Source organism: Bubalus bubalis, chromosome 16 (genome assembly GCF_019923935.1).
Source record: "Bubalus bubalis isolate 160015118507 breed Murrah chromosome 16, NDDB_SH_1, whole genome shotgun sequence".
Lineage (NCBI taxonomy): Eukaryota > Metazoa > Chordata > Mammalia > Artiodactyla > Bovidae > Bubalus > Bubalus bubalis.
Window position 1 is genome coordinate 78,849,907 of NC_059172.1, and position 19,790 is coordinate 78,869,696.

Here is a 19,790-nt window from a genome sequence, read left to right on the forward strand (position 1 = left end):
GTGTACTAAATGACTGAAAAATGGAGACTTAAATAGAATAAACAAGATTAAGATGGACATTTGAGAAATAAAAAATAAAATATCTAAACTTGAGAATTAAGCAGGAAAGATTAGTGAATTCAAAGGCAGATCAATAAAGAGTAAAAAAGATGAAGCACAAGACGAGACAAAGAATTGAAAAGATGTAACAGAGAAATACAGGAAATAGTTAAAAGTTCTAATATTCATGTAATTGGAGTCCAAAAGAAAAGGACAAAGTAGAATATTTGAAGAGAGAACGGCTGAGTTGGTGAAAACTGATTAAAAGAGATCACTGAAAGAAATCAAGAAGCTTATCCCAAACAGGATGAAAACACAAGACATACACAAAAACACATATATACAAGATACACACACACACACACACACACAAAGAGAGAGGGAATAGCCAAACTGCTGAAATTAAAGGCAAAAAAAAAGACACGTGGCTTTGAAAGGAGCAAATGGTTGACTTTACAACAAAAATTTGGAATCCAGAAGGCAATAGAATACATATTTAAAGTGCTGAGAAAAATAATTGTCAACTTAGAATTCTGCGCAGCCTGATGTAAGATATCACTAAAACACAAAGATAAGGACACTTTCAGACAACAAACTGAGAAATTTACTTATCAGAAGACTTGAATTAAAAGAAATACTAAAGGAAGATGTTCAATTTCAATGAAAATCCCATATTATAAATTCAGAACTGCTAGAAGGAATAAGACAAATGCAAAGGGTAAATATACTGCTACTGCTACTGCTAAGTCACTTCAGTCGTGTCCGACTCTGTGTGACCCCATAGACGGCAGCCCACCAGGCTCCCCCGTCCCTGGGATTCTCCAGGCAAGCACCCTGGAGTGGGTTGCCATTTCCTTCTGCAGGGCATGAAAGTGGAAAGTGAAGTCGCTCAGTCATGTCCGAGCCTCAGCGACCCCATGGACTGCAGCCTACCAGGCTCCTCCGCCCATGGGATTTTCCAGGCAAGAGTACTGGAGTGGGGTGCCATTGCCTTCTCTGCTAAATATACTAGTAAGTATGAAATTATATCCACTGCTTAAAATAACAGTAACAAAATAATGTGTTTTGGACATTTTGTAGAAGTAAAATATTGATCCCCCGCAACAAACAAAAGGTAAAAAGTGAATCGATTTTTACCTGTTGTAAGGTTCTTGTTTGAAACATGGTTAAAGTGATTGATGACTTAAGGTGGAATGAAATAAATCAAGTAGTCATATTTTATCTCTAGAGTAATCATTAAAAGCTACACTAAAACATACAATTAAAAAGCTAAAAAGGAGAAAAATGAAATAATATTATTTCTTCTTTCTTGGATTAAAGGAGAAAAAGAACAGAAATACATAACAACAAACATAATACATAAGATGGTAGTCTTAAACTCAACCATGTTCATGACATAAGGACTAATATAAATATTTAGAAGAAGACGGTTAATGAAAACAATCAAGTCAACAATGAAGACGAATAGTGTGTGTGTGCGCGCGTTTCCTTCCCTCTCTCTCCTACTGCTGTTGGCTGAAAACGGAATAATCAAGATTATGGAAGACTAAGGGAAAAGGAAAGGGAGTTAGAAAAGAGGTGGCAAAGAACGACATCCTGCCATTTCTCAGCTCCTTCTGATACACAGCTATTAGACAAAACAAAACGACAACAAAACTACACATACGAAACGCAATTGTCAATACAAAATCAGAAATATATGTTTCTATTAAACAGCACGTCGTACTGTAGTGTATTTGGAAAAATTTTTTTAGCCTTAAGATGTAACGTTCAAAGGAAAAAAAAGCCAGAGGGTGAAACAGTTTCCCAAGTAATTATACAGACATCTCTCTTGAAAATAATTAGTTCAGAATAACTTTTTCTTCACAAATGGTTGAGTCACTAAACTTAGACGGCTATAAATCTAAGATTAGAGGTTTGAAACTAAGAAATTAACCCACGCGGAGTAATTATTATTAACGGTTAAAGCCAACAAGTGTGTACTGGCGCTAATTCTCTGCCGCAGACCCCTAGTTTCCTCCTCCGCCGGCTCCGCGGACTCCTTGATCGCAGTAGAGCCGTGGCCCCGCCCCGCTGTGGCCCCGCCCCGCCCCCGCAGCGTCGTCCACCCGAGGCCGCCGCGTCGCCTGGGAAACGGCCCCAACTCCTCGCAGTGAGGACCAAGATGGCGGCCGGGGAGCCGAGTGATTTGGGCGTCTATAGCTTCCGATTCCTGCCTCAGAAAACCTTCCAGTCTCTGAGCACCCCGCAGACTACCAGCCGGCTCCGCCAGTGGTGAGAGGCCGAGGGGCTCTTCTCCATGCCCCTTGGCCTTCTCGGCTGTGGAGGCGCGGATCGGGCGTCGAGGCGGCCCCGTCCTGAGTGAAACCCAGAGGCAGCGTTACCCTCTAGAAGGGCGGGCTCCGTGGGTGGGACGGATGAACGTGCTGCCCAGAGGGTACCACCCCGAGCTGACCGTCCTTCTCTTCTCTGCCCCAGGTCTATGCTGGGTAGAATCGAGGCGCAGGCGTTCGGGTTTGACCAGACGTTTCAGACTTATCGCAAGGATGATTTCGTTATGGTTGGTATGGAAGTCGGAGCGTTCCTTGAACCACTGCTGATGTTACTTTTTTTTCTACTTTGGCATAGATTCTGGTGAACACTGCATTATTCTGTGACGACGTTTTCTTGAAGTTTGAGAATAATAAAACGGTCCAATCTATTGTTTCACAGGAACTTTTATGTTTTCCATCACCATAAATTAGCTCTTCAGTATGCCGCCATAAAGAACTTTTCAATTTTGGAAAGTTCGTCTCTCCCTGGAAAATCGGTCTCTTTTTTAGTAGGCACACCTCATTTTTAAATCTTATCCAGCTTTATCACCAGCTTTATTTACTAGGCTTAGCTTCAAATTACTTTTGGTAGTTTCTCAAAATTAAATCTACCCTGTGAGAAGAGGCTCTATTAGCAGTTCCACATGAAGAATTCCAGAAAAAGTTTTAAGCAGTGACTAAGTTATTGAAATAAATCTTTAGCTGGTAGAGGTGGCTGCTTTGAAAGGGGGAAAAACGTATTTCAAAGTACAGATTCTGGTGTGTTCACTGTATTTCATTCACGTTATTTAAAATCCCAGGGGTTTTTTAGTCCTCAGTTAAATGGAAAAATACTTTTATTGTTTGTGATATTATCTTTGCCGTTCATGTCCTCAGGCATTGACTGTAGTGTATAGTTGGAACAGTTTATTCACTCATTCATAAACACTTCCTCAGGGCCTACCGTGTGCTAGAAATTCTGTCAAGTAGTGGGTATGCCAGAAGGAAGAAGACAGGAGCCTGGCTTTCAAGGATCTTACCGACTCCTGGCAAGACTGCCAATACATTAAAAAAATCAGATCATCTCATACAGAGTGATAGTGCAGTGAACAAAATACTAATCTAATTAATAAACCAAAATATTTACTATGAGGGTGTATTAGTTTTCAAGGGATGCTGTAGAGAAGTACCACAAACTGGGTGGCTTAAAACAAGAGAAATGTATTATCTTACAGTTTTGGAGGGTGGATATCCAAAACCAAGTGCTTAACAGGGTTTTGCTCTCCCTGAAATCTGTAGAGAGGAATCCTTCCTCATCTTTTTCCTAGCTTCTCATGGTTGCCAGCAATCCTTGGCATTCTTTGGCTTGCAGCTCCAAAACGTGAATCTCTACTCCTGTCAAAGTCCCTTAGCTCTCCTTCCTTATCTCCCTCCTAGCTGTGTCGCTTCTTTTAAAAGAACACCAGCCATATTGAATTAAGGGCCCACCTTATTCCAGTATAATCTCATTTTAACTAATTGTATCCACAACAACCCTGTTTCCAACTAAGGTCACTTTCCAAGGCCCCAAGGACGTGAATTTTGGGCAGGAGGCTGAGGGAATACTATTCAACTCTAAAATGAGGGTAGATTATTTAAAGTCTATTTCTCTTTACCTCAGATTGTTATAATGTTAATATAATATGCTACTGATTATAATATTAATGACATTTCTCATTCAGCTAGATTTTTATAGTTTTTGATGTGTTTCATTTATGCCAGGACTGGCTCTCAAACGAATTTTTTTTTAAGATCATCAGGATTTTAATTAACTGAATTTTAGAGTGCTGTAAAAATTTTAATATAAGTCATTTATTCAACAAATATTTTTCGAATACTTACTGTATCCCTGGTGGGAGGTGTTAAAAAGACAAAAAGAGATTTGATCCCAGCTTGTAAGTCATGTGTATAGGTTTGGAAGCTAGAAGTGTAGAAAATTCTCTACAAGACAAAATAATTGCTATATTGAAGGCTGTATAAGGTGCCCTAGGCACAAGGAAAAAGATCACTCAATGGAGGGGCATTGGTATCAGAAAAATTTCATAGACAGAGTGTAGAATTAATTTGCTTTGTTCAGTAGACACAGAGATCTTCAACAGAATCAATATTAATCCATAAAGCACAATAAATTTCTGTAATAGGCAGTTTTTTCAAACTAATTTTCAATATCTTCATGTTTATCCTAATTTTTTTTTCTGATGAGTAGGCAGTATTCTCATATTTTAATATAAAGAAGTGTATTCATACAATCATTAATTTTACTCATGTAACTAATTTGGAGAAAAAGCATTGTGGCTGAGAGCATGGCCTCCAGAAGGGGATTTACCCTGAAGCTACTGAATCTTCAGGCCCCTCACCAGCTCAAGCTCCTCACTCAGAATCCCCTTCCAAGGAACTCTGAGCTACTCCAGCAGCATACTCACATGGTCATATGTTTTGGGAATTTTTCAAAATTAAATGTTTTGTGTTCTTAGTGAAGGTCGCTCAGTCGTGTCTGACTCTTTGCAACCCCATGGACCCATGGAATTCTCCAGGCCAGAACCGTGAGTAGCCTTTCCCTTGTCCAGGGGATCTTCCCCACCCAGTGATCAAACCTAGGTCTCCCGCATTGCAGGCAGAGTCTTTGCTAGCTGAGCCCCAAGGAAAGACCTTGTATATTCTTAGAACCCCTAAAATTGTACATGCTTAAGACACTACAGAAGCCGGATCCTCCCTTCATTTGACCTCTAGATAGCTGTCTGTCCAACTCTGCTGCTTACTGGCTGTATGACATTGGGCAAGTTATTTAAGGTTCTTCAACCTTTGCTTTCCTACAAAATTGTCACAGTGCTTAACACAAGTACTTTCTGAAAATGAAAATAATGCTGAATATATATTGAGATTATTATGAAGATTGAATGAAATATAAAAATATTTAGCAAAATGCCTGGCTCATAATAAGTGCTGTTATTGTTACTAACATTTATATACTACTTTGCAAAATGTTTTCCCAAAGCAGTAATGACTCCTATGTGCCAGATTTAGCTTTCAGCACTTTTTATCCATTTATCACTAATCTTTACAACAATCTGGTAGATTTGGTGTTTTGGCCCCCACTTTAGGCAATGGCACCCCACTCCAGTACTCTTACCTGGAAAATCCCATGGACAGAGGAGCCTGGTGGGCTGCAGTCCACGGGATCGCTAAGAGTCAGACACGACTGAGCCACTTCAGTCTCACTTTTCACTTTCATGCATTGGAGAAGGAGATGGCAGCCCACTCCAGTGTTCTTGCCTGGAGAATCCCAGGGAAGGGGGAGGCTGGTGGGCTGCCGTCTATGGGGTCACACAGAGTCGGACACGACTGAAGTGACTTAGCAGCAGCAGCTTACAGATGAGGAAACTGAAGCTCAGAATGGCTAAATAATTTGTGCAAGCTTGCCCAGCAAATAGCAAAACCTAGACCTTTTGGCTCCAACTTCCATGTCATTTTGACTACAAAACCCATAACTGAGCAAAGAGTGCTGCTTAAAGTAGGATTCCAGATTTTGAATTTTCCCTTAAAATTTAGAAACAAATTAGGTTTCAGAAGTTTGTAAGGTAGTAAGTGGATGGAAAGAAGGAAATATTCATCCAGCAAATATTTCTTTAGTTCCTTAGTCTGTACAGATGAGCAGGACACAGTTAAAGAGGGAAACAGACCAAAAAGTGCATTGTAGAATGAGAAGCTGTATAATATAAAATGCACAAGGTACTGCGGTGGCACAAAAGAGAAAGTGGTCATTTTTGACTGAGGTGGTTAAAGGATGGTTTAAAAAGGTTTTTAACCCAAGGGTTAAAAAGGTTAAAAAGTTAACCTTAAAAAAGGTTAAAAAAGTGCCCTTCCAAAAGACAGGGCACTTGAACTCTGGCCTGAAAGATGAATAGGAATTTGTCAGGTAGGCAGAGAGGGGTATTGTTAAACAGGTGGGTGGGACAATACTTTTTAAGACTTCCTGTGCCATGCAAAGGAGTTTGGTCTTTATGTAGCTGAAGAGCTGCTGAAAGGTTTTCAGCAAAACAGTAAAATTTAAAGTAATGAGATCACCTGGCAGAAGTATAGGGGGTGGATTGTTAGAACTGAGTCTGGAAACAGACTAAATTGGAAACTTATCTTCCAGACCGTATATGGTGGTGCCCTGAATTAAGACAGAAGCACTGAGATTGCCTGAAGAGATGTTTATGAGACAGGTAGTACTCAAGGAATGATAAGATAACTGACAGGCAAAGGATGAAATGGAGGATGACCGAGTTTTTTATTTGGTTGACTAGAGTGGAAGATTTAAATGTATAGAAAATGGAAAAGAATAAATAATGAAAATGATTTCAGTTTCAGGCACCCTAAATTTGAGGTGTATCCAAGTGGCAGTATCCTAGATAGTTGAATATAAGATCTCACTGAGTCTCAAGAGAGCTCTGTGCTTAGAATATAATACTGGCATTCTCAGCATGGATTAGAGATGACAGGAACCCTCCAAATTTACTGCAGGGGAGCTCCTCAGTTTACAGAGCTTCCTGAAGGTCTGCACATAGCTTCTGCTTGTATCTCATGACCAGACTCTGCATATATCTCAGGATCACTTGCCACAGAGATTGCTAGGAATTGTAGACGTTTAGCTGAGCACATTGCTGTTTCAAATAAAATTGAGATTCCTTAAGGAAGGAGAGATATGATATTGGATCAGAAATCAGCAGTCTGCCAGATACATGACTGAGTCAGACATCTACTTATATTTCAAATGTGTGTCATCTAACAAACATACATTTAAACCATTGTTATATCAAATGTTAATTTAGAAATATGTTTCTACTCTCACATTTTTAGTCCAACTCTTACATCCATACATGACTACTGGAAAAACCATAGCTTTGACTAAACGGACCTTTGTTGGCAAAGTAATGTCTTTGCTTTTTAATATGCTGTCTAGGTTGGTCATAACTTTTCTTCCAAGAACCAAGTGTCTTTTAATTGCATGGCTGTAGTCACCATCTGCACTGATTTTGGAGCCTAAAAAAATAAAGTCTGTCACTGTTTCCCCATCTATTTGCCATGAAGTGATGGGACCAGATGCCATGATCTTAGTTCTCTCATGATGTACTCTGCATATAAGTTAAATAAGCAGGGTGACAATATACAGCCTTGATGTACTCCTTTCCTGATTTGAAACCAGTCTGTTGTTCCATGTCCAGTTCTAACTGTTGCTTCCTGACCTGCATACAGATTTCTCAAGAGGCAGGTCAGGTGGTCTGATACTCTCATCTCTTGAAGAATTTTCCACAGTTTGTTGTGATCCACACAGTCAAAGGCATTGGTGTAGTGAATGAAGCAGATGTTTTTCTGGAACTCTCTTGCTTTTTCCATGATCTAGCGGATGTTGGCAATTGCTCTCTGGTCCCTCTGCCTTTTCTAAATCCAGCTTGAACATCTGGAAGTTCACGGTTCACGTACTGTTAAAGCCTGGCTTGGAGAATTTTGAGCATTACTTTCCTACTGTGTGAGATGAGTGAAATTGTGCAGTAGTTTGAGCATTCTTTGGCATTGCCTTGTTTGGGATTGGAATGAAAACTGACCTTTTCAGGTCCTGTGGCCACTGCTGAGTTTTCCAAATATGCTGGCATACTGAGTGCAGCACTTGCACAGCATCATCTTTTAGGATTTGAAATAGCTCAACTGGAATTCTATCACCTCCACTAGCTTTGTTTGTAGCAATGCTTCCTAAAGCCCACTTGACTTTGCATTCCAGGATGTCTGGCTCTAGGTGAGTGATCATACTTTCGTGATTATCTGGGTCATGAAGACCTTTTTTGTATAGTTCTTCTGTGTATTCTTGCCACCTCTTCTTAATATCGTCTGCTTCTGGTAGGTCCATATCATTTCTGTCCTTTATTGAGCCCACCTTTGCATGAAATGTTCCCTTGATGTCTAATTTTCTTGAAGAGAACTCTAGTCTTTCCCATTTTATTGTTTTCCTCTATTTCTTTACATTGATCACTGAGGAAGCCTTTCTTATCTCTCCTTGCTATTCTTTGGAACTCTACATCCAAAGGGTATATCTTTCCTTTTCTCCTTTGCCTTTCACTTTTCTTCTTTTCACAGAAGAGTAAGGCTTCCTCAGACAACCATTTTGCCTTTTTGCATTTCTTTTTCTTGGGGATGGTCTTGATCCCTTCCTCCTGTACAGTGTCACAAACCTCCATCATAGTTCTTCAGGCACTCTATCAGATCTAATCCCTTGAATCTATTTGTCACTTCCACTGTATGATCATAAGGGATTTGATTTAGGTCATACCTGAATGGTCTAGCGGTTTTCCCTACTTTTTTCAATTTAAATCTGAATTTGGCAATAAGGAGTTCATGATCTGAGCCACAGTCAACTCCCAGTCTTGTTTTTGCTGACTGTATAGAGCTTCTCCATGTTTGGCTGCAAAGAATATAATCAATCTGATTTAGGTATTGACCATCTGGTGATGTCCATGTGTAGAGTCTTCTCTTGTGTTGATGGAAGAAGGTGTTTGCTATGACCAGTACGTTCTTTTGGCAAAACCCTATTAGCCTTTGCCCTGCTTCATTCTTCACTCCAAGGCCAAATTTGCCTGTTACTCCACGTTTCTCTTGATATCCTACTTTTGCAATCCAGTCCCCTAAATGAAAAGGACATCTTTGGGTGTTAGTTAGGTCTTGTAGGTCTTGTAGGTGTTAGAAGGTCTTGTAGGTCTTCATAGAACTGTTCAACTTCAGCTTCTTCAGCATTACTGGTTGAGGCATAGACTTGGATTACTGTGATATTGAATGGTTTGCCTGGGAAACAAACAGAGGTCATTCTGTCGTTTTTGAGATTGCATCCAAGTACTGCATTTCTGACTCTTGTTGACTATGATGGCTACTCCATTTCTTCTAAGGGATTCTTGCCCACAGTAGTAGATATAATGGTCATCTGAGTTAAATTTGCCCATTCCAGTTCATTTTAGTTCACTAATTCCTAAAATGTCAATGTTCTCTCTTGCCATCTCCTGTTTAACCACTTCCCATTTGCCTTGATTCATGGATCTAACCTTGCAGGTTCCTATGCAGTATTGCTCTTTACAGCATCAAACTTTACTTCTATCACCAGTCATATCCACAACTGGGTGTTATTTTTGCTTTGGCTCCATCCTTTCATTCTTTTTAGAGTTATTTCTTTACTCTTCTCCAGTAGCATATTGGATACCTACCAACCTGGGGAGTTTATCTTTCAGTAGCCTATCTTTTTGCCTTTCATACTGTTCATGGTTCATTGCCTTTTCATACATGTTCATACTGTTTATATCAGTATCTTTGTTATCACTCCTAGTTGGGAATAAAAAATTCCAAAACATGTCAGCTTTCTTAAAGCTATCCGAGATTCAGAGAATCCCTTCTAATGCCTCACTGGAAATTCTATAACAAACCCAAAATAACATTTGTACCTATTAAGTCAGGCTGTTCTTGTGTTTTTTAAGAAAATTCATTCTTCAGATGTATAATTATAATTTCCATAACAACTATTGCTTTATTTGAGGGGCCTTTTGTTATTGTTGTTGTTCAGCTGCTCAGTCGTGTCCAACTCTGTGACCCCATGGACTGCAGCATGCCAGGCTTCCCTGTCCATCACCAACTCCTGGAGCTTGCTCAAACTCATGTTCATCGAGTTGGTGATACCATGCAACCATCTTGTCCTCTGTTGTTCCCCTTCTCCTCCTGCATTTATATCAGTATCTTTGTTATCACTGGACCTTTTGTGAAGACTTACTTCCATTGGCTCCAGGCCAATTCACCGCAGGCCACTTAACCTACTTCCATTCATAGTGACATTTAAAATGTAAGTGGATTCCCCCCAGGTATAATTACTAAATCTGAATTAAATTTCCCCTTTTGTGATTCTTTCAGAAGACTTCTAAAAAGCATTCAAAACCAGTATTAATTGGGATTGATTCCAGCTTACATATCTTTTTAAAATGTGTGTTATATGAATTAAAATAGTTGCACAAATACTCCTTATTTGACTTTTTAAAGTTATAAGGTAACTTCCTTTTTTCTGAGTAAGATATTTTTGTAGTTAGACATATATGATACCTGTAAGGTGTTGTCTTTAATTTCCACCATTTGAATGTAAACACCATGGGACCAGGGACTTTGTCTTGCTTGGCATAATGTAGACATTGTTCATGAGTACTTGCTGAATGTTGTACTAATCTTCACCCACATACCTGGTCCTCTCCACTGTTGCCTCTCATTAAATGACATTCATTCTGCCTGATTTTTCATGCAAAAATTTGGGGAGTCATCTTGTCCCTTTCTTCTAAATATTCATGGACTCCATCCACTTCTCTCCCTCCCCACTTGCTATCATTTTGACATGTGAACATCAGACCTTCCTGGATTACAGCAGTACCGTCCCGTCTCTCTTAACCAGTCTCTTTACAGCCCCTCACTTCATTCTCCATACCACAGAAGGAATGAACTTTTAAAAATATGACTCGAATCACATCTTTCCTTTGTTTAAATCTCTTCATTGTCTTCCAACTGCCCTTAGCTCAAAATACTGATCAATCGAGAGCAGTGTGAGATTAAGATAAAAATTTTTGACTTTTGACCTCCAAAGTTCAGTTTAACTCCCCAACTTCATCAGACCCATTGGCCCATCGACTCTGGTCACACTGAACCTTGTTACTTTTTTTTTTTTTTTGGCAGCACTGCTCGGCTAATGATTGGACTGCCAGAGAAGTCCCATGAACCTCATTATTTTTCTTCAATGGGATGTCCCCTCCATTCTCACCTTAAAGATTTTAAACTCGCCATTTTCTCCACCCTAAAAAGATAGTCTTTCCAGTGTCATGCTGGAACCAGCTCAGGACAGCTCAACTGCTAAATGTTCAGGAATCTTTGCTGGCTGTTAAACTGTTGGCAATTTGAAATCCACCCTGGAAATCATCAAATGCTACAAATCAGGGCTTTGTGGGGAGGAAGGGGTTTCAGTTATTAAGCATTTACCAGTAGACCTTTTTTCCAGCTGACTCCTACTCAGCTTTTAGATCGGAACCTAAATGTTCTTTCTGCATTAAGCTTTCATCCCACAGCTGTTAGAGTCTGTCTGCTTACTATATACTTCAATATTAGCACCCTGTATTTTTTCATAACATTCATGCTGCATTAATATCTTAACATCTCTCCTTTCAGTCTGTTGATTCTATGAGGGTGGGACTATGTCCATTTGATTTTGGGAATTAGGATACTTTCAGTTGAGTGTTAGGAGCAGGAGCCAGATATAGAAGAATAACTGGAAGACAGAGAAGTGAAACAAGATAGACTCCTCTTTCAAGAAACTACTTAAGAAAATAGAGCACTAGCTTAAAGAAAGTGTCGCAATAAGAGAATTGTTTATTGAAATAATCTGAACAGCAAAGAACAATTCACAGAGTCAGCAATCTAATACCCCAATCAAATCCAACCCTCTCAACCCGTCTCTTCCCACAAGCCTACAACTATCACTTCTTAGGTGACTATTGGCAACGGTTTGGTATATATTCTTCCATACTTTTCTTTATGTTTGTGTAAAGATTTTTGTTTTTTTTCATATATATTACTCTTAAACTACTCTTTTTACTCAAAATACTTAACAGCTTTCTTCCAAAGTCAAAACAGTAAATTGAGTAACTGCTATATGCCAGGTCCTGGCAATGTAACAGTGAATAAGAAAAACAAGCTTCTGGAGCTTACATTCTATTCTGTTACTTTCTTTTCAATAACTGCATGCCATCTGGTGTAGCTGTATTCAGCCGTTTTATTTTATTATTGTTCAGCCATTTTATTCAGTCAATCTACTGATGGGCATTGAAATTTTCAGGTATTAACACTACAGATAATACTATTAAAAAATTCCGTGTACATAAATTTTACCTACTGATGGTTTAATTTTTGTATAACGTACCCAAAAGTTGAATTTGTTGGGTCATAAGTTACATGTTTTTAATGTTAAAGATAATATCCAATTCTCCTTGGATATAAAGTTATAAAGATTCACACTTCTTTTTTTTTTTAATTTTATTTTATTTTTAAACTTTACATAATTGTATTAGTTTTGCCAAATATCAAAATGAATCCGCCACAGGTATACATGTGTTCCCCACCCTGAACCCTCCTCCCTCCTCCCTCCCCATACCATCCCTCTGGGTCATCCCAGTGCACTAGCCCCAAGCATCCAGTATCGTGCATCGAACCTGGACTGGCAACTCGTTTCATATATGATATTAACCCTGTGTACGAGACAGCAAAAGAGACACTGATGTATAGAACAGTCTTATGGACACTGTGGGAGAGGGAGAGGGTGGGAAGATTTGGGAGAATGGCATTGAAACATGTAAAAGATTCACACTTCTACCAGCAGTATGTAAGAGTGCATATTTTCTGGTACTCCTACCAAAAGTTACTAGTCTTTTTAAATCTTGCCAATATAGTAGGTAAAAATGATATCTTCTGGCTTTTGTTTTTATTTTTCTCACTGCTCTTAAAGTTGAGCATCTTTTCATAAGTTTGTTGGCTATTTGTATTTTTTTACATGGCTTTTTGTTATCTTTTGGCTGTGTTTAAATCAGGTTGTCAGTTTTTCTTATCATAAATGTTGGGCTTTTTTAAGCCAGTAGGGATATCAGTCTCCCTCTCTTTAAAAATCATATTTGTTGCAAATATTTCTTACCAATCTGTTGTTTTTCTTTTATTGCTCATCCTGGGCATCATTATGTTTTCTGACTGCCCAATATTTTTTGAACATACATGTGATTTGGAGTGATTTTCACCCTTCATTTTTTAGGAAGTCCAAAGCAGAATCCAAAACATTTGCTTTTTTTTTTTTTTAGGAATAATTGTCATGGGCTTCCCAGGTGGCTCAGTGGTAAAGAATCTGCCTCCCACGGCAGGAGATTCAAGAGACATGCATTCGATCCATGGGTCAGGAAGATCCCCTGGAGAAGGAACTAGCAACATGCTCCAGTATTCTTTGCTGGAAAAGTCCATGAACAGAGGAGCCTGGAGGGCTACAGTCCATGGGGTCACAAAAAGTCAGACACAACTGAGTGAGTGATCGTGCCTAACTGACATACGATACTAGTTTCAGGTGTATAATATACTGCAATTCACATACTGCAAAATGGTCACCATAGTAAGGCTAATTATCTTTTGTCACCATGCAGAGTTACATTTCTTTTTTCTTGTGATGAGAACTTTTAAGATTTATTCACTTAGAACTTTCAAATATGCAATACATTAATTATAGTCACTGTGCTATTCATTGCATACCCTATAACTAACTTATCTTATAATGGGAAATTTGTACCTGTTCACCTCCTTCACCCATTTCATCTACCTCGCAGCCCTTCTCTGTGGCAACAACCAATGTGTTCTCTGTATCTGTTGGTTTGGTTTGTATTCACTCACTCAGTCAGTGACTCATGTCAGACTCTTTGTGCCCCTTTGGTCTGTAACCCACCAGGCTCCTCTGTCCATGGATATTCTAGGCAAGAATACTGGAGTGGGTTGCCATTTCCTCCTCTAGGGTATTTTCCTGACCTAGGGATCGAACCCCTGTCTCCTATGTCTCCTGCATTGCAGGCTGATTCTTTACCAATGAGCCATCTGGGAAGCTCACTTTCTTGGTTTGGTTTGTTCATTTATTCTGTTTTTTAGATTCCACATATAAGTGAAACCATAGAGTATTTGTCTTTCTCTGTCTGACTTATTACACTAATTTAGTGTAATAGCTTCAAGGTCCTTCCATGTAGTCACAAATGGCAAGATTTCAATCTTTTTATGACTGATATTCCATCATATATATATATATATATATATATATATATATAAACATGGCTGCTTTATCCATCCATCCATATATGGACATGTAAGTTATTTAGGTTGTTTCCATATCTTGATTCTTGGTAAATAATGCTCCAGTGAACATAGGGTGCATATAGCTTTTTGAATTAGAGCTTTCATATTCTTTGAATAAATACTCAGAGGTGGAGTTGCTGGGTAATATGTTAATTCTACTTCTTGTGTTTTGAGGAAGCTCCATACTATTCTCCATAATGGCTGCATCAATTCACATCCCCACCAGCAGTGCGTGAGGATTCCCTTTTCTTCACATCTTTGCTAATGCTAGTTATTTCTTGTCTTACTGTTGATAGCACTTCCAATAGATGTGAAGTGATACCTCATTGTGGGTTGATTTGCATTTCCCTGATCATTAGTTTGGGCATCTTTTCATGTCTTGTTTGGAAAAATGTCTATTCAGACTCTCGGCCCATTTTTTAAATCATATTTTTAGTTTTTTTGTTATTGAGTTATGAGTTTTAATTATTTGAACTGAGTTCCTTATATAGTTTGGATTAACCCCTTATCAGGTGTATGACTTGCAAATATCTTCTCCCTTTCAATGGGTTGCCTTTTCATTTTGTTGATGGTTTATTTCATTTTGTAATACTTGCCTCTTTTTGCACTCCAAGTGCAAACCTAGGATCTAGTGTTACTAATGACTCATCAGTACAAAACCAGTTTTTCAAAAGTGAGCAACTGAGGGAGGTGGGAGGGGGGTTCAGGATGGGGAACACATGTACACCCGTGGTGGATTCATGTCAATGTATGGCAAAACTGCTACAATATTGTAAAGTAATTAGCCTCCAATTAAAATAAATAAATTTACTACCAAAAAAAAGTGAGCAACTTCAGGAAAGATTCTGTACACAGAACCCTAAGGGTTGGTGGCCGAGGCATCCAGCTTTCAGGCAGGGCAGTCCTGGCACAGCAGTGGCCTTGGTGAAGAAGGGATCATGATAGCATTTTTTAGTGCTTGGCGAGGCTGTAGCAAGGGAGACTGTTTCCTCATCAGGGCTGCTCTACATATGATTCTGTATTATTCCCAGTGCCTTAGCCTGATTCTCTGTATCTCCTGAAAATTATGTGGACTGCCTGAGATACTTGTAACAAGTTTCTCTTCAGATCTTTTTGCCCAGAGTCAGCTGCTAAGTGCCTAAAAATAAAACTCATGGCTACTTTTCCTTCTTTTGCTATACAGAAAGTTTTCATTTTTAAAAAGCAAAATCTGTCACTTTTCTGTGTGCCCCTTGGATAGAATTAAATTGACAATTAGGTTTAGATTTAGTTAGTCTCTCAGTCAAGTCCAACTCTTTGTGACCACATGAACTGTGTAGCTTGCCAGGCTCCTCTGTCCATGGAATTCTCCAGGCAAGAATACTGGAGTAGGTAGCCATTCCTTTCTCCTGACACCAAGATCAAACCCTAGTCTCCTGCATTGCAGGCAGATTTTTTATTGTCTGAGCCACCAGGGAAGCCAATGGCTACCCACTCCAGTATTCTTGTCGGGAGAATTCCATGGACAGATGAGCCTGGCAGGCTACAGAGGAGCCTGGCAGGCTACAGTGGAGCCTGGCAGGCTACAGTCTATGGGTCACAAAGAGTTGGACATGACTAAGCAACTTTCACTTTCGCTTTACTTTTTAGATTTGGGAGGTAGGGAGAGTGGGAGTAATGATTACTAAGTCAGTTAATTGAGAGAACGAGGTTAAAAGAAAACAAAATTTCCAAACATTATTTAACTTCCTATTTTTCACTATAAATCATAACTTTCTATTTATTAAGTTCCAAAAGTAGCTACTTGGACATTATTGTTAATACTGTTCTAAAGTGAAGGTAACAAAACTTCATTTCTTTATGACACATTAATTACTTAGATATTTTACCAATTAAAGATTTCCCTTCCCCAACTTAAATAAGATTCTACTATAGTTATTTTAAAAGTTAATTCTTATTATTGTTGATAATAATGTAACTAACTTTGTTCCCCTCAAATTTGTATTTTAGGCCTTTTTCAAAGATCCAAATGTTATTCCCAATTTGAAATTACTTTCAGAATATTCTGGAGAGTGGCTTACATTAGGTAAACAAAATTTATTTTCATCTCTTCATATTACTGTTTTACTATTATAACAAAATTTCACTTCAGGAATTTTCATTATTAAAATACAAATTATGAATAGTGACTCACGTTTGATAACATCAAGGTCAAAATAATCGTCTGTGCCAGGCCTGCCATACATCTTCCCCCAAAGGGTCCACTATACATATCCTGGCTTAGCACATAAGAGCAATTTTTCTCTCTTTACATTCATTTGGAAAGTATTTATTGTGCACCATCCATGAACTCTGACAGATGCAGGGAATGAGAAATAAGAGAAATTAGAATAAGAGAAAACCTGTACTCAAGGAACTCATTGATATGTTTGAAGATATATGCAGTAATATATCTCTGGTATATCCCATAGCAATGGGAGCAAAAGGAGGGGAGTGGTCAATTCCACCCAAGGGAAGAGGGTCAGGTAAGAGTCCACTAACACGAGGGTGCTTGGGTGAAATCTTATTTGGGGCGGCCCATAGCTGCAAGCAAAGAGAAGAAGGACTGAGAAGGCAATTCAGAAATCATCAGGGCCACCCCTCAGTTTCAATGACACACTCCCTCAGAGGGAGAAACACGGGGCCACCCCCCATCCAGTAGGTCTGGCAGGCAGAGCATTGGACCAGAGAGGATTACTCTTGAGGCTTTTCCTCAAGAGTAATCCTCTCTGGTCCAGTGAAATTTGCCTTGTCAAGTTTTAGACTGGCTTGGGAGCATCACCTTTTTCTTCTTCCCTATTTCTCCCTTTTGGACTACAAATGTCTGTCCTATGCCTGTCTCACCATTGTATTCTGGAAGCCTGTAACGTCTCCTCTCACAGGTTCATAGCTGGAGCGGAATTTTGCCTCAGGACAAATTATACCTCGAGTCTCAACCCATATCTGATTTAGATGATATTTAGATGGCTCTTTGGACTTTAAACTTTTTAGTTGATGCCGGAATGAATTGAGACTTTTGAGGTTGTCAGGATAAAATAAATTTGGGAGGGGGACAAGGGCAGAAGCCTATGGACTGAAATGTGTCCCTTCAAACTTCATATGTTGAGGTCCTCCTAACCCACCGTGACCTCATTACTTTCTCCAAAGGCTCCATCTTAAACTACCATCACTTTTGGGGACAGGGTTTTAACATTATGAGTTTTGGAGGGACACAATTCAGTCCATAGCAAATGCTATTTCTGTGTCTCAGACTAAGTGGTTTGAATTTAATTACATTCTCTCACCATCCATACCCTCCTGCCACTCCTCACATCAGATCCAGGGTAGGTTTATTAAAGTGGCAAGTTGCCCAGTATCAGTCCCTCATCCTCTGGCCACCGACTCATGCTCAAAGATTGTCTGGTTTTATACTGCTCTTGTTCTTTGGTTTTCCAATATTGCTCAGACCTACTTTATCACTTTCCAGGATCTTCTTTTCACTTTAATCCCCCAGAGAATTTTGCCTCTGAAACAAAAGGAGCTTTTCTTAGCAGCATAGCTTTTGAAATAACTGAGGCAAACCCAGTTTTTTACCATCTGAGCCACTGGAGAAGCCTTGTGTCCATGGGGTCACAAAGAGTCAGACACAGCTGAATGACTCACACACAAGTTCTTGGCTCCAGACAGTCTTCTTTCCTCCACACTAGCCCAGCTCAGGATCAGAACGAGAGCAATAGTGCCTAGCCAGGACTCTGGGTGGACAAGAGAGAGAAATTGCAAATAATCACCAATATTACTCTTCTCAAGCTCAAACTGCTTCTCAGATCAGAGATCCAGCAAATGTATTGGGGAGAGGACATACCACGTCTGTCTGCAGTCTTCCTAGAACTTTGCAGAAGGAGAACCCCATCCCTTTATATCTGAGTGAGTGCGTGTTCATATGTAGGTGCGCAAAAGAGAGAAACTGACTGAGTGATTCACTGAGGCAATAATAAAAGTATTCACCTTAATCTTTATATCTTTCTATCACTTAATAGAACCTCTACTAACAGAAAATACATTCCTGAAAGACACATTCTGGAAATGTCAGGGAGGGAGTGCAGGTTTGGAAGGGGGAAGAACTAGAGCTGAAAGAGAAAAATAGAATACCAGATTAGATCAATAGATTTCAAATTTCTCTAATTCCATACTTGTAATAACTTGAGTAGGACCTGGTTCAAAATTTACCTTGGCTTGGAGAAAACTTTTTTTGTAATAAACAATATCAGTGAGATCAGAGGAGGAAATTTTTTAATGGAGAGAAATATTTTCAAAACACCCTCAATGACTTTAGAAACACACTTGTTACATTGATTGAAATTTTCGTATTATGAATTATAAAGCCTTAAACATAATACAAATCCAAAATCATATGAAGCAATTTCTATGTTTTTACAGGTAGTTCTGATATCATTCATTAAAAGTGATCTAAGAACCTCCTACTACTCAATAAATGTATTTCATTTTCAAGTACTGATATTTTCTAATTTACATATTCTTCATCTAGGCCTGAAATGGTGAAATTTTGTTATAAATTTTTAATAATTAATAAAAATAACCTGCAAAATAAGAATTTAATAAAACCCCTAAACTAATGTGTCTTTTAAATATATCAAAACATATGTCATTTTTTATTAATTCTTAGAATCTCTGCATAGTGATATTTGTTTTGGAAGTAATTGAGAATACTATATTAATTTTATATCTCTTTATTCAGGAACTGAAGTGAAAAAAGTTGAAGCTATAAACGTTCCTTGCACACAGCTTTCAATGTCATTTTTTAATCGGTTATATGATGAAGCTATTGTACGAGACAATGGATATATTGTTAAATGTCTAGATTCTTTTTGTGATCCCTTCCTTATTTCTGATGAGTTACGAAAAGTAAGTACAGAATTTAAAATTTTCACGATAGAATTTCATCTCAGGAAATGCTTAATGTCAAAAACTTCTGCCTGCCTAAAACCCATAAAATACCTCTTATCAATGAATAATGATCAGTAATAATCATTGCACATAGGTGTCTTATTGAATGGCACTTTTCTTATCAACTTGTTCATTTGTATATTTCATTAGTTCTCAGTGGGGTTTTACTGATATCTAACGGGTAGAGACCAGGGATGATGTTAAACATTAACCAATGCACAGGACAGTCCCCAAAACAAAGTTATCTGGCCCATAATGTCAGTAAACCCTGAGCTCAAGAAACACTGACCTATTAAATTGATGACTATTTTTCTTTCAAATTTTCCCTTAACATATGAAATGAGTATTTAAAAACATCCCTGGAGTGAAATAATCTGTCAGTCTCATTGCTGAGATCAAAAAGCTATTTGATTAACCAAGCTAATTTTTGTTTTAATGAGAGGTGTACTAAACTTGACATCAGAAGACATGGATTATTCACCTAATTCCTGACTTATTTACAAGAGAATAATAACCTTAGGCAAGTCATTCTGTATCTTGAGC

At 38.6% G+C, this 19,790-nt stretch overlaps 1 protein-coding gene across 3 annotated transcripts in view; it reads left to right on the forward strand.

Annotated features, from left to right (window-relative positions):
- The first annotated feature begins 2,118 nt into the window (after positions 1-2,118).
- Positions 2,119-19,790, forward strand: part of CFAP300 (cilia and flagella associated protein 300) — a 28,364-nt gene continuing 10,692 nt past the window's right edge. Inside the window, exons 1-4 of one of the 3 annotated variants that reach the window (XM_025266995.3) lie at positions 2,119-2,313; positions 2,518-2,599; positions 16,275-16,350; positions 19,039-19,205. In XM_025266995.3, the coding sequence (XP_025122780.1) occupies positions 2,204-2,313; positions 2,518-2,599; positions 16,275-16,350; positions 19,039-19,205 (435 nt within the window). In that variant the 5' untranslated portion in view covers positions 2,119-2,203. The remainder of the gene's footprint in view (positions 2,314-2,517; positions 2,600-16,274; positions 16,351-19,038; positions 19,206-19,790) is intronic. The other 2 variants (XM_006044795.4, XM_006044796.4) reach the window with 2 other exon arrangements.